The sequence below is a fragment of the Magnolia sinica genome, chromosome 6 (genome assembly GCF_029962835.1).
Source record: "Magnolia sinica isolate HGM2019 chromosome 6, MsV1, whole genome shotgun sequence".
NCBI classification, from domain to species: Eukaryota; Viridiplantae; Streptophyta; class Magnoliopsida; order Magnoliales; family Magnoliaceae; genus Magnolia; species Magnolia sinica.
The window spans coordinates 100,543,177-100,559,257 of NC_080578.1; the positions used below are offsets into that span (position 1 = coordinate 100,543,177).

A 16,081-nucleotide genomic window follows, 5' to 3' on the forward strand; every position below is an offset into this window, starting at 1 on the left:
CATGTTCGATGATCATTTGGTAGGGCTCACATCTGCCCTATAATTTGTAAGCAAACCCGGGTCATGTGAGTATGAAAATGCCCTATCGAGTATGAAAATGCCCTATCGTTGAAACCTCCCTCGGAGTCCACCGTGATGTTTATATGCTATCCATGGATGAACTGAAAACACAAAAGTATTAACCTGATCCAAAACTTCCGTGGCCCTATGATTATTTCAACTGTGGATCTTCAATCCTCACATTTTCCTGCAAGCGGCCCAATCGATTTTGGATCTGCCTCATTTATAGCCTATATCCTAACATGATCCGGAAAAATGGATGGATGGGGTGGATTTCTCACATACATTTTGGTGGCCCCACCTAGCTTCATGTCGCAGGATCTTCCTAAGACGGGCCATCACATGGAAACGGCGTTCGGTGCAACCTATACCAAGCCCGCAGCTCGCTCACGAGCAGCTTGGCATCATGCTATCTTGAGCCCAATACAGCGAATGGACGTAATCAGAAATTTTTTTATGGGGACGCACACCCTTAATTTTTTATGGGGTGTACCATGATGTGTATGTACAATCCACTCCGACCGTCGGTTGCATCGTCCATTTTTAGGCCCAGGGATCAAAAATCAAGCTGACTTCTGCTTCAGATGGGCCACGCCGAAAGGAACAGTTGAGAGAGGGACATCCGCAATTGACTTTTTAAAAGGCCCATTATGTAAAATCCAGTCCAACCATCAGCTGCCTCAGTAAAAGTTACGCTGTGCCCACCATGATTAGGCTTATCCGTGGTCTATCTGGGCCACATCAAGGGAAACAGTTTGGAGGGCTGGCATCCATGTACACACTATTTCCACTTATGTGGTCCACCTGAATTACAGATAAGGCTGAATTTTGGGACGCGGATTTCCTGCGAAAGCCTTCCGCAGGAAGTTCCTGCGCTGGGAACCTAGGTGGGGCCCACCATGATGTTTGTGAAAAATCCTCCCCGTTTATCCGTTTTGTGAGTTCATTTTAGGACATTTTACAAAAAACCGTATCCAAAGCTCAAGTGAGCCGTGCTAAAGGAAAATGTGGTTAGGGAAATTTCTACCGTTGAAACCTTCCTAGGTTCAACAGTAATGTTTAGATGCCATCCATACCGTTAAGAACGTCATTCCTATTAGGATGAATTGTAAACAAAAATATTAGCATGAATCAAAACTTCTGTGGCCTAACGAATATTTCAACTGTGGACGTTTAATTATCACTTTTTAGGCTCACTTGAGCTTTGGATATTTCGATTTTTGGCAACATGTCCTAAAATGAATTCACAAAAGGGATGGATGGGGAGGATTTTTCACAAACATCAGTGGGCCCCACCTGGGTTCCCATCGCAGGAACTTCCTGGGAAAGGCATTCTCAGGAAATCCGCGTCCGAATTTTGGGCCTTGGGACTAAAATGGGCTGATGCATCTCATGGATGGAGTGGATTTCACCTCCCCCATCTTTGAGTTATGATTTTTCAAGAGGTGGCCAATCGATTGGATGGTATGGATTTGATGTAAAGATTGCCCAAACCAAGGTACTGAACCTCTTGGAGGTAAACTCCCGTAATCACATCCAAAAGCTAATCACTAAATCAACGGAAGAGGAAAAAAAGCACATTAAGAATGACAGGGAGAAGAACAAACGCCATTCTCACTGACATCACATTTCTCACCAATGCTTGTTAATTTGTGTGGGCCCGCCTGAAAGTGTGTGTGTGTGTGTATATAATTTTTTTTTTTAAATCAACAAAGTTCAAGTGATGTGCTCTATCAGGAGTTTCAAGGGAAGGTCCGAGGTTCGGAGATCCTTGCCGTTAATTGAAATACATAGCCATACTCATGTTCGCTATTAATTGAAATACATACAAAGCCATTCTCATATTAATTAGGAGATCCTCGCTGTTAATTGAAATACATACAAAGCCATTCTCATATTAATTAGGAAATCCTCGCAACCTGTTGTAGTTCTTCTTCTGCTTTTCTTTTGATTCCCCGTGTTTCTCCTCCTCCTCCTGCTGCTTCATCTACTTCTTGAAAGAGAGGTAGGAGTAGTGTTTTGGTGTTGGAATCATCCCACTCCAATGCATCCCACCTCTCTCTGCTTCCTTCTATCTCTCCTACCACAACAGATGTTGAGTGGCCCAAGGAAAGAGGGATCGTCTTCAGCCGATGACAACCCACTATATGGATCTTATTAAGGGAAGGGCAGGTGAGTACCAGCTTACAAATGCTTTTCAATTTCCCTAAACGATGCAAATACAACTCCTTCAACTTCGGGAGTAGAATGGTATTGTTATTGTTGTTGTTATCACTTTCTTCAACCATAGCTTCTTCTCCTCCTTGTATTACCTCCTCCATCTCACTGCATTTTTGAATTTCAATGTGTTCGAGGCATTGGAGGTGCTGAAACAATGCAACTGACATGAGACTCTCCAATACATTGCATCCGTCGACGACCAGGCGTCCGAGGCATGCGAATGAGCCAGGCAGCAAGACTCCCTCACACAGACCCCTAAAACTTGGAAGCTCGTATAGATTCAGAGACTGTATTGAGGGTAAAGACGTTACGGTGCTGTTATCTCTTATCGGCAACAACCACTTCATGCTACACCACGAGATACTACATTTCTGTAACCGTTGCAAGGGAGAGAGGTAAGGTAAGCTTGACAGCTCGCATTGAGACATTTCCAACTTCACAATAGTACCAGGAAGCACTAAGGAATTACAACCAACAGCATTCAACCTATTTGTTGTAGAAGATGAAACACACAGCTCTTTGAGGTTAACTAAACATTCCATCCCATGCGGCAATTCTTTGATGTCTGTAGCACTGAGGTTCAAAAGCTTTACATGTTTGAGCTTTTCTAAGGACGGTACCTCCCTTAACATCCTACAATTTTCTAATAAGAGTACACGCAGGTTCTCCAAGTTTGAAACTGATGCTGGTAAATATTCAATCTTAGTGATAGAGAGGTCTAGAACTCTGAGGCTCTTCATGCGATTGAAGAACTCATGAGAAATATTGCCTGAGAGAAAGTTCATTTTCAACAACAATGTGGAGAGTTTTGGGCAGTTTGGTTCTCCCGAAAGCATTTCAATTTCATTTCCGATTAATGAGATTCTCTCAACATCTTCAGTAAATTCTTCTACACCAATTGATCCTCTTATTCCGGTCCCAACCTTGACCACAAACCGAGGGGTCTTCCTTGTAATGCCTATGGCCAAATCTCTGATTAAATCATGCATCAGTAAGCTATGATCAAAACTCACCAACAGACCTAAATCAATCAGTTCTTTCAATATTGTGTGGCCTTTGTCGAGTTCCTTTTCCCAGTCTCCCATATCATCTATCAATCCTTCTGCAACCCAATGTTCTATCAGGCCTTCATCATTGATTCCATAGCCCTCTTCAAACAAAGCACAATACAAGAAACAAGATCGACTCCTCTCAGATTTTATTCTATCGTAACTAAATTTCAAAATTCGAAAAACTTGATCACCCATGCCTTCCATCTCCATTGTTGAGCATTTTAACTCCTCTAATGCTTTCCTCCATTCTCTAACGTCATTCTTTTCTCTCATTGCATTTGCTACTGTGATGATTCCAAGAGGCAAACCACCACATTCTTCAGTGATAAGCTTCGCAATCGGTTCTACTTCCATAGAAAGCACCACATTAGCCCCGAGCCTTTCCTTAAACAATTTCCATGCTTCTTCTCTTGAAAGAACCTCTACTTCAATCTTTCTATCGCACTTCATGTCTCGACAAACATTTTTTGATCGAGTAGTCAATATTATTTTGCATGCATCGCCCTTGGGAATCCCTACCTTTTCTAATGGAAATGGTTTGCACACTTCATCAAAGATGATAATGAAATTATTCCCCCTCCACTTCAAAGCCTCCAACAATTTCACTGACCTTCTCATTTCATCCTCTTCATGGGAAAGATCCAATGCTATTGCTTGTCCAATACCATTCTGCAGTCTCTCAATATTAAAATCGTTAGGCGGTTTCACCCAAACGGCATGGCCAAATTTTCCGGAGCGCGTTATTCTATCGTGGATCTGGGTCATGATGGTCGTCTTGCCAACTCCCGCCATGCCATAGACACCAATAGTTTTGACCACGCGATCCATCAAGGACTCCCAAATCTCTTCCGAATTTCTTTCATCTCTCGTTCTACCCACGAGTTTCATCATAGGCATACTTCCACTTTCAGGTACTAGATCAGCAAGTAACCCTCCTGAAAATTGACCTTTCTCCTTTAACTTCACCACCTCTTCAATCTTATCTATGACAAGTTTTCCCAATGCTACACGCGAAAGCGAGAAATATTTCCTTACTTCTCTACAATCCTCTTCTACCTTTGTTGCTTCGCTCGTAATTTTTTCCACATTTTCCAGCCATAAACTCACCTCTTCTTTTAGCTTCCTTCCATGCACTACCTCCACCCGCTTCAATTCATTCTTTATGTCGCACTCCCGGCTACTCAACCCTCGCATTTCGGTTCTCAGAACAGTAAGGTTCTCTTCCAGCCTTCTAGAGCAGTTGTATTGAGCCCATGCATTCTTGGTAGCCTCCCAGAAGAATTCCATAGCCACTATTGCAATAGCAACTTAGAAAATTAAAATAAAAAATTATTGAGCCTGAAATATAAAAAGAGTTCAGGTGTGTTTGGTTGTACCAAATTTCATGAAAATCGCAACAAATCAGACTGATCAAAGTTTAAAAACCCAAAAACTCAACTGGATATTTAAAAATTCCAACTTCTAATATTTACAATTATGCAGAATGTTTAAAGACTAGATCTCAAGTCCAACCAGCGGATAACATCCAACATATGAAGTGAATGTGACATCCAACCCTTCCAGTATGTTGGTCCCATCATGAGTATCATCTATTGAAACAATCATCACTGTAAAATAATTATGTGGGCCACATCATATAAAACAAAATTTACCCATTAATAAGTAGAAAAAATGAAGTGTGATGCACTCAGTGAATACAATTTTTTAAATAAATTTTTTAGATCTTCATGATAAGACCAACTTATTGGATGGGTTGGATGTCACACAAACATAAAAGGTTGGAAGTTATTGGTTAGGTGGACATAACTTCAAGTCATAGATTGTTCCTCTATTTTTTCTGCTCTTTTAGAGTCTGGCAATTTTTATTTGGGATTTTGACCATACTGACATAGTTGTATGGTCAAAATCTTGAAACAAATTCGACCTTCCAAATATTTCGAGGGTAGCCTTCCGAGAGGTCTTGAGAAGGTTTTTAGACCAAATTACCTTTGTCCTTGGTTCCGTAATTGTATGGTTTTTGAGTGAATAAGAAGTTAAGTCGTATTTAATGCTGAGAAAATGATGTGGACGGAAGCCTTTTTAGGAGTGGGCAAGACCCAACTCATGGAGGCCACATTGATGTATGTGTATAATCCACGCCGCCTATCCTTTTTGCCATGTCATTTTAGGGCTAGGGCCCAAATATCAGCCTGATCTAGAGCTCGTGTGGGCCACACAATAGAAAATAATGATGACAATGACACTCGCTGTTAAAACTTTTCAGGCTTACTGTGATGTTTGTTAGAAGTGGACACTACCCAAGTCAGGACTTTTTGGGTCCACGGCAAGTTGGCTGATAAGGTGGACGAAACGAATCACCCCTTTGTGGGCCTCAACTCCTATTATTTAAAAATAATCAAGTTATTAACTACATCAACCTGATAGCCACGAGCTTAGCATATTATATTAATGGCTGTGGTTATCATGTTATATGGGTATAGGTCGTGGTTGTAATATGGTAAGGGTCGAGGTTGTTATGTTATATGAGTCGTGGTCGTCATGTTATATGGGTCATGGTTGTCATGTTATATGGGTCATGGTTGTCATGTTATATGGGTCGTGATTTTCATGTAATATGGGTTGTGGTTTTCATATTATATGGGTCGTGGTTGTCATATTATATGGATCGTGGTTATCATGTCATATGAGTCGAGGTTGAGGAAGTCGTGATTGTAACGTAATAAGGGTTGATGTTGTCATGTTATAAGAGTCGTGGGTCCTATCATGATTTGTGTTGAATCCAATCTGTCCATTAGATTTAGAATTTAATTTAACGTCATGAGCCAAAAAATGAGTTACATTAAAAAAATTTATCACCCCGAAAAGGTTTTCAATGGTAAGTTTTCAATTTCACTGCTTTATATGGTGTGGTCCATATGAACCTTTGATATGCCTCATTTTTGGGCTCATTCCCTAAAATGAAATTTTAAAATGAATGGACGGCGTGGATAAAATATATATATCATAGTGGGCCCAATAAGATCATCCATCTCTACATAGGTCCGGTTACCCTACAAGTCATTTGGAGGGAAAAGCTTTTTCCATGTGGTTTATACCACCATAAGCTATGTTGGGCCCACCGTGATATTTGTGGAAAATCCATTCCATCCATTCATTTTGGAAGATAATTTTCAGACATTAGACAAAAAATTGGACAGATTTGAAACTCAAGTGGACCACACAACTAGAAATAGTTGAAAGGTATTGTCTACTATTTAAACTTTTTCAGGCTCCACTAATGTTTATATGCAATCTAAACTGTTCATAAAGTGGCCAAAATGGTCATAAAACTCCTTACCATGAGAATGAACTAAAAGAATAAAAATATTTGCTTGATCCAAAGCTTATGCAGCCCTATGAATATTTCAATGTTGGCATACAATCTCTATTGTTTTTTGTTGTGTGGCCCACTTGAGCTTTGGATCTACCTCATTTTTAGGCCCATGCCATAAAATGATTTGACAAAACATGTGAGCAATATGAATTTCTAACAAACACCATAGTCAGGCCCACAGTATTTACCAATCCAAATTCCTCCCCTACCTGTCACATGCTGGACTCAACACAAAAGGATGATAGGGGTGATTTCATCCCAACTTTAAAAAAATGTTGTCCCAGCGTTTTTTAAAAAAAGTTGTCACGAGGTTATATGAAACATTTGTTTAATCCTTTTAATATTCTGGGCATTTGGGAATACTGCGGGCCCTTAAAATCCATTTTTTTAATTTCTACGAAAAAAATGGATACACCCTTAAAATTGTGTACGGTTGAAAGAAATGTGCCTTCTGAGCTTTATGTAGAATAAGTTTCAGAACAGTGCAGATGTAAAGAACTGGGCCATTCATTGCAGAGGATGCAACTTAAGAGTACTAGGTATAAGATGTCAAAGTAGCACACCTGCCGAGCGAGCCATACATGCGTGTCTAATCAGAACTGTTCTTCCAACACACTTTTATTATGCAAGTTTTGATCTACTGTAGCTGCTGTAGGTACGTGTCGTGCGAAGACGAGAACTGACGCACCTCGAGCTCCGAGTTGTACGAACGGTTCAAAGGAGATCAAAGTTACATGGCCCTACGGTGACGTATTTATTATATCTACACCGTTCATCTATTTTTGGAGATTATTTTAGAGCATTATCGAAAAAATGAATCATATCCAAAGATCATCTGGACCACACCACAAATAGCAGTGGAGATAATGATTTTCACCGTTAAACAATTGGTAGGGCCCGCCATAACGTTTATTTTCCATCCAATCTGTTCATAAGGTCACAAAGACCTGAATGAAGATGAAAAACAAATTTAATACTGATCCAAAACTTTTGTGACCCCAAAAAAGGTTCCAATGGTAGACGTTCAATCCCCCATTGCTTTTTGTAGTGTGGTCCACTTGATAGTTAGATCTATCTTATTTTTTTGTCTCAAGCCTTAAGACGAGCTCACCAAAGGGATGAACGGTTTGGATATAACACATACCTCATGATCAGACCCACAGAACTTGCTTACGTCAAGACAGCTAAGCTGGTGTGAGGTACACCAGCCAATCCGCTTCGCTGTTTTTGGTCTACGTGGAAGTGGATTGGGTACTGAGTAAACCCTGTGGGGCTTACTGTCATTCGTGCATTTCATCCTTTCCGTCCATCCATTTTAACAGATAATTTTAGGGGTTCATCCCAAAAATGAAGGATATGAAAAACTCAAAAGGAACACACCACATGAAACAGTGTGACTTGAACATTTACCGTTGAAAAGTTCTTGAAGGCCACGGATGTTTTAAATCAAGCTTGTATTTGTTTTTTTCTCTTCATCCATGTCTGTATGATCTTATGAACTGGTTGGATGACAAATAAACACCACTGTCAGAGCCTTAGGAATGTTTCAATGGTGGAAATCAATACTTCCACTGTTTCCTGTGGTATGGTCCACTTGAGCTTTTGATATATTTAAATTTTGGTCTCAACCCCTAAAATGATCTAGAAAAACGGATGGACGACGTGGATAAACTAAATGCATTCACGATGGGCCCAACAAAGTTTACTCAGTACGATAAGAGCACAATGAGAAACTCGGTACGCAATCCGATTCCGGTCTATGGTATGTTCATGCTATACCCTGCCTGATAATTGATAAATGACACAGATCTTCCATAGGTGAGCTCAACACACCTCATACGCTGTACAAACGACATACAACTCACCAATAAACACCGCAAGAATTCTTCACGATAAGCTACAATGGTTACTACACCCAGATCCATAGCTCAACTGGTAGACTGAGTGGAGATACCTCGTTTCAACACTTGGTCTTGGTATTGATCCCTAGTGGGGGTGGCTAACATGGAGTGTGTGTACTGACACGTTGTGTACTAACAAGCTAACCAAAAAAAATTAAAAAAATTAAAAAATTAAAAATAAAAAAAAAAGAAGCTACAATGGTTACTTGAAGGAGATATTTGGGCCATCTATTATATGTTTTGGATCACTCAACATATATATGGCCCCCCCTGGCAGATGATCACAAAAATTAAGCTCAAGAGCCATGGGTTTGATCCAGTCTACTCAAGCTTTTAGTTGATGTCTTGGAGCACACAGATCAGTGAAGAAAAAGAAGATGCATTTTGTGAGATATATTAGGTGCAACATACACAATGTTGTTGGTGTCTTGAATCTATGAGCAATAGGGTCTGTTGATGCTATCAATAGACCACTCAATGCCATCCATCAGAGGTCGATGCCATTGACAGGTCCTCGATCCCATTGAGAAAATTCAGAAATTTTCATGTTGGTTGCTGGAATGTTTTAGTATTGCTACTCGATGTCATTGAAGTTCAATGCCATCCACGAATCCTCGATGAGTGGTTGATGCCATCAAAGTTCCATTTAAGATGCGAGCAGAATTGCGTAAGTGTAGAATTTATTTCCTATTTCGGTTATGATAGTATATATGTATTGGGTGTAATCGGGATTAGGGTATAGAGAGGGCTTTCTAATTTGTTCCTAGGGATTTCAAGGGCATAACTAGGGCTTGTGAAGTAGATTCGAGGTTTGTTCGAATCAGTAAAACTCTCTCTCTTGTAATTTCTGTTTTCATAGTGCATTACTCATCACTTTGTTCCATGGTTTTTCTTGTAAAGGTTTTTCCATTTAAAATTCGGATTCTTGTTTGGATTTGGTTGTGTTGTTACGTGTACTTTACTTGATTCGTCCTTGGGTGTTTCTGCAGTTACCCAACACAGAATTGGACCATCATTTTGGATAATTTAGATACATTTCATGTTTACACCATTTGTCTAGATGTCAATGATTTTTCAATATTAAGTTGTCTTTTTTCTATATTTGGGCCCAATGGTTTCGAAACCAAAGATGTCCTTCTAATAGAGACAGTCATGAGTAGTTGCTCTCTAAGTTTTGGTGTAACAAAAGTAACTAAAGGAGCCTTTGCTTGCAATGAGAGAAAGGAAAGGAAGGGAAAACTTTAGAAATTCTGAGGCATGAGATTGAAACTCTTTTCTTGAAGAAAGACTTTTGTTTTGGGTGAAAATGGACTAACCAAGTTAACCAACATGAGAGAGAACACAAAGCATGGAAGAAGAGATTAGCTCAACCTCTACTGTCGAGTCCCACGACCAGCCCGAGGACCGACCACAAGGTGTAACGTCGGGCCCAACTAACACTCCACTTTCGTGACCAACGAACGACTATGAGTACCGACTTGACATCGAAGGTGGATGCTGACCACAATCAATGATTCTACCTAGTACGCAGGGCCTCGATAAGCTTGACCTTGAGGTCAGCCTTGGTCATCCGAAACCAACCACGGACCTCGACCACCTCGCCTTTGAGGTCAGACTCAGCCGTCAACCTTGAGCACTCGGAGGCCAATCACTTGGAGATGTTAAGATAAGATCTCCCCAGGATCTTCGTCAAGAATCACGCCGAGGATAACACCTTGGATCCCGAGGACAGTTCCTAGGATGATACGCGACTATACGGAAGATTCATTGCCATATATGTAGCTGGCACCACTAGACTATAAATAAGGACCTCACCTATGGTGAAAGGTACACACAAAAACCTTAATTCAACTAGACCCAGAGTGTCTGTTTTAATTTTGGCATCAGAGGGTCCCCTGCAACGGTGAGGCTCCCATTGTGATTTGTTTTGCAGGTATACAACAGCCTATCAAGAGACTACCAAATTTCCGCATCAACAACTTCTAAATATCATTTAAAAAAGAGCTAACTAATCTAGGATGTTAGGTTTCAAGATCCTAAGTACTTCTAACAAACTAAGCAACAAATAACAAAGTAAAGCATATTACAAAAATGCCATTGGGACCATCAGTACAGTTGAAATGTAGATGTGGGAAGGTTTATGATAAAAGATTTTTCATTGAGCGCCTCCACGGATCAATGACTTAGATTGGTCAAATTTGTTTTGGTTATTGGATTATTTGGATTTGGATATACAGATGGGCCATGTTAGTTGTGATCTGTTTAAATACATGAAGGGTGGTAGTGCTTCCCTGTCACCATGTCTACGGGTATTTCAGTGGACATAGTCTAACATTATGCAGAGACCTAGAAGTAAAAAATAGTTGCAATGGATTGAACAATTCTCACATTCATCGCTTATAAATATAGTACTGGTTCCCTCGCATAACAAAAAAAAGGGTGGAAAGTGTGAAAGATACAAAAACAAATAATTAAGTGTTTTCAAATATGGCAGACTATTCAGGTATGATTTCATCTTGGGCATATCTTATTAATATTACAGAACTATTTTAGATCTTCATGATGTGATGCATACAATAATCATCGAGCATTCCATAAAAAAAATACTAAAATCACGGTTGATCTGATTGATTGTTCAAGGGTCACTGACATCATCAGATGATCTGCTGGTGGACCATCACACCATCGTCATCATGGGTATAAGGACACCCACTTTTCAGATTGTGCCGACTTTGTGTTTTTAGATATCTAGATCAACAAATCATTCGTGAACCTGGATTACCAAACCATTGTCTCCCCTTGTATATGCCAAGGCATCAGCATACTAGGCACTTAGATCTGGATTTCTACAAACAATCTATACGCATTTGTTCGTGGTTTTCTTACTAGCTACATGCACGTACGTGGGTAAATTCTCACAGTCCAAATCGGCCCCTATTAAAGAATAGGGAGCCATATGTATTTATTTTTTCCCTTTATTATGACCGTCCAAATTAGTTACCTAAGCTTTCCATAAAAGCCAAATGGACATTTATGATGCTACATGATTTTCATTTTGCCAGGGAGTCATCGTATAACGTTCTTCTGGAAGTTTAATATACAATGGTTCCTTCTTGTCAGTGCCTATGGTGGTGGGTCGGGCCTCTGTTTGTAGTCCTTGGGCCTCCGTCTGTGGGCTACGGTTCAGACCTCGAACACCTGACATGGTAGAATGGCATTCATGCTTACGGGAATAATGACCCTCAATCATCACCGCCCAGTAGTTGCAAATTGTAATGGGCCCAAAAGCGGCCAAGCATTTTTCAGAGGCCACTCGTAGAAAATCTAGTGAGATGCGCTTGCATCGAGGGACCCAAGCACACTGACTAGAAATCTTTTGCCAGCGGGTACGGGCCCCACGATGGTGACATATATACTTGGCACATCTCATCCAGACCATTGGTGATGGTGATGTGTGCATCTCTAATACGAAATATATATATATATATATATATATATATAGCAGGCTATCCCTTGGCGGGTCGCACTATAAATGGCCCGGAGTGTTGTATTTGACGTCTTAAATCGAGTCAGATATAGGGTCTGCCAATGCTATCGACAGTTTGTTCGATGTCACCCTCAATGGAATCAAACAGTTCTTGATCCCATCGATATTTTTTGGATTTTCTTCAGTTGGTTGCTGGATAACTGGACACTTTTTCAATGCCATCGAGAATTTCTGGAAAATCATGTTTTGTCTCTAGACAGTTGAGGTGTTAGTTCGGGTTTCGATGACATCGACAGACCTTTGATGGATTGACAGATTCTGCACAGATTTTTCGCAAAACTGCGAATTTGCGGGATTTGTTTCTGATTTCGTTTGGGATTCTTTATAAGGATATGTGTGTGTGTGTGTGTGTGTAAACGGGATATGAGGTGTTCTAATGTGTTCTAAATTGTTCTAGGGTTTCAAAGGGTATAACAAGGGTGAGATTCGATGTTGTTTGAATCGGTAAGCTCTTTCTCTTTGTAATTTCTGCTTTCATAAAAATCATCTGTTGCTTCGCGCCGTGGTTTTTTCCCAAAAGGGTGTTTCCACGTTAAATTACCGTATTCTCTTTGTGTTTGCTTGGTGCTATTGGATTATTATCCTAGATGCACCTCTGTGTGCTTCCGCGGTTCCCCTAGGGTGCATAGAATGGTGACTAATTGGACAATCCCAGCGAAGGTGGATGATTACATGATTTCAAAGGCAATAGATGAACTTAAAAATAATAATAATAAATAAATAAAGAAAATGAAGGTCAACAATTAAAAGAATGGTGGTCATTATTTCACATTTCTCCTTTTCATGTTGTTGACACATTGCCTGGTCCACGTTGTCACATAAAAAGCCACCGCATGCTGGCACGCTTTCATATGCATACATAAAAAAAGAAATTTAAAAAAAAGAAAAGAAAAGAAACAAAGAGGGACATTATTCACAGGGCATGTGACTAATGTACGCGTGATAGATGCGACTGTCCTAAGCCTGAAAATTGTCAGGGCCCTCCTATATATCATATACCCCAAACAAAGCAAAAGACCGAAAACCAAGAGAAAGCCTTTATCCCTTGTAACCAATATTAGTCAAACCACTGTGTCGAGGAAGATGGTCCCTTGAATGGCCTTTGGAAGCTCCACCAAATCACAAAAAGAATCTGACCATCTGAGAGTCATTGCCTAACCTCCTAACTTGGCCAATCTGTCTACAACCCCATTAGCCTCCTGCGTGTGCCTCACTCTAATATTGGCTTTTAGGTTGAGACTCTGTACTCGAGCACTCCAGTACCACATCTTCCACGTATTATTAAAGTCACCAATTTGGGATCACTCTCCACACTGATGTTGGGAAAGCCAGAACCCACAAAAACAGAAAAAGAAAGCCCTTCAGCCAAGGCTCGAACCTCACCTTGGATGTTAGTTCCTAGGCCATATCCACCTGAAAACACCAAAATGAAGTTTCCTAGGGTGTCTCCAACGACCTCACCACCACCAGACCAACCTGTGTTACTGCGCGCAGAGCCATCGATGTTAACCTTACCACTGATAGATGGATGTTTTGGGGTGGGTGGGGGATAAACAATTGATATTCAACTGCCGAAAGGGCATCTGGCGCGACAATTGCATATTCCTGGGCAGTGGGGGAGACGGGGAGATAAATCACGACTAAGTTTGAATACAAGAGATTACCCTTCCATGGTCCACTTGGATTCCCTCATACCGGCTGCCATTTCTTTTCTTCCAAATTTCCCAAATTAAAGAGCAGGCATGGAGCATTCCAAGCATGACAGGTAAGCAATCGGCCAAGGAGGCCGCTGCCCAACATTGGCTAGCTCTTCATACGGCTGGTTTGTTCTCCAAGAAAGAAATGTTACAAATAGAAGAGAAGAAAGACCACACCTTGGTAGCAAGATTGCCTTTGGAGAAGAGGCCAGTGATTCATAATGAGGAACATGTTCCAGACATAGCGGAAACATTTGCACTTTAACACCAATAGAATTCCCCTAGCTTGAATCCTAACATCGGAGCGCACTCTTCAAAGTCTTTCAGGAAAATAGAGAAATTTTGGGCGGTAATTTAGCATGTCATACCTATCTTGCCCAAGCTTTCCATGTCCCTTGCTCTCTTCACACTCCCACGTTGATCCTATTGGAGTAATAAAGCCCCTTGATATACATTAATTGATACACCACTCTGACAGCTTAAGCTTTTAGAGTAAATGGTTATTTGACATGGTATCAGATACTGAAATCACCCGAAGAATTCAATGACCAAACAATCTTGTCGTCACTTGTAGAAGTACAAAAACCCTCCTCTATCAAGAAGTCTCAAATGTGCTACGGAAGATATGAAAGAATCAACAAAAGAATTTTGGGTCCTTCAGGCCTGAACATGTCTTTAATCGATAAACGAACAAGTCTTCCGATAGATCTTGTTGGCACCAGTCGCTGAGGGGCCCAAGGCCAGTCCAGTCAACTGACCAAAAATCTAATCACCCCATCCCACCAGCCTTTATGTGCGAGTTTCAATAGTCGGGAGTAAATGGCTGATAGATTTGAAGAAAGGGGGAAGGGGAGCCTCGATGCACCAGTTGTCCTGTTAGAATCATGCTAATCATACTTAAGAGTGCATGAAATTTTCCCATAAGCTTTTGCGATTTTTGAATTTGAAGGACCAAACAAACTTCATCCTTAAACTCTTCATTACATCCCTATGGTGCTTATTGCCTAATCTGCCTTTGCTTTTTGGCCTCACAATATGAATCCAGTTGACCTAGTGAAGCTTCCTCTTCCCCTCTTCCCAGCCCCAAAAGAAGTCCGAGAAGAAGCTCTCCAAGGCTTTAAGGACTTGAGCTGGAATATCCACCACAGCCAGGGTGTGAATAATAAAGCTAGCCAGAACATGGTTGAGCAGGACCAACTTTCCTGCCTGAGCCAAAAGTCGGCCGGCCCAGCTGCCTTGTTCCGAATTTCATTGATCAGGGGCTGAAAAAGAGCAACTCGAGGTCGGCCTTTAAAAATCAAGACCTAAGATGCTGCAGTGGGGCCGCATCTCTAGAGATGCCCAGAATCCTCTAAATTTCTCTAACTCACTCCACAAGCATCTTTTACAAAGTATAGAAGGGACTCTTCAAACGGTTAAACTTCTGGCTAGACAAACAATGAAAGGAATCCATTGACCTGCCTGAGGGAAGCATCGCTACCATTGATTAAAAGAATCGTGTCATCCGTGTAGAGAAGATGGGATACCAATTTGCATTCGCGGTGCAAGTTGTACGGTTGAAAGAAATGACATATCTAAAGACCTGCCAATGTGAGATTCTTCGTTATCTAACCTATGGACCAACTTGAAAAGGGAAACTTTATTAAGGGCGTCTAATACACTCTCTAAGAGGCAGCAAGAAATTAGGAGCAAATTAACAGAAAGTCATCCCGTAAATAGAGGTAAATCACATGCGATGATATTATACATCAAGGATTCAAAATCTTATTAGGATACGGCCACTGCGTAATAAAAGATTCATGCAGAAATCATGAGGCTTATGTACAACCACTACCTTCTAGAAGCCTATAAAAGAAGCATTGGAAGAAGAGCTCAGGATTCTCTCCATAAACAATCAATTTCTATAGTGTAATGTTGTTTATTCCTTTATTAGTTTTAGCTTCTTAACTTTATACACTCCACTTCCGTCTAGTCACGCTGCAGTAAGTTCGGAGCAAGTAGTTTATCTTAGTCTCACTATTGTCCAACACATCATTGCAGCACGCCCTTAGGAGTAGGTTAAATATCCATGACCTAGTCATCGAATCCCCAATTATCAGGTTCCTACTTGATACATTGTTGTCACATCCTGCTGACTACACGCCACGATTGTCTCACGACCATTTGGTAATTTTCACGGTTGTTCTAATAGCATGAGCTATTGTAGGTATTTATTTCTCTCTACTTACTTT

General features: G+C 40.7%; 1 protein-coding gene across 1 annotated transcript; it reads right to left on the reverse strand.

Annotated features, from left to right (window-relative positions):
• Positions 1 to 1,961: 1,961 nt before the first annotated feature.
• LOC131249787 (disease resistance protein SUMM2-like) lies at positions 1,962 to 4,619 on the reverse strand. Its single transcript, XM_058250549.1, has one exon. It carries the CDS (start codon positions 4,617 to 4,619, stop codon positions 1,962 to 1,964), a length of 2,658 nt encoding a protein of 885 aa, XP_058106532.1.
• Positions 4,620 to 16,081: the final 11,462 nt, after the last annotated feature.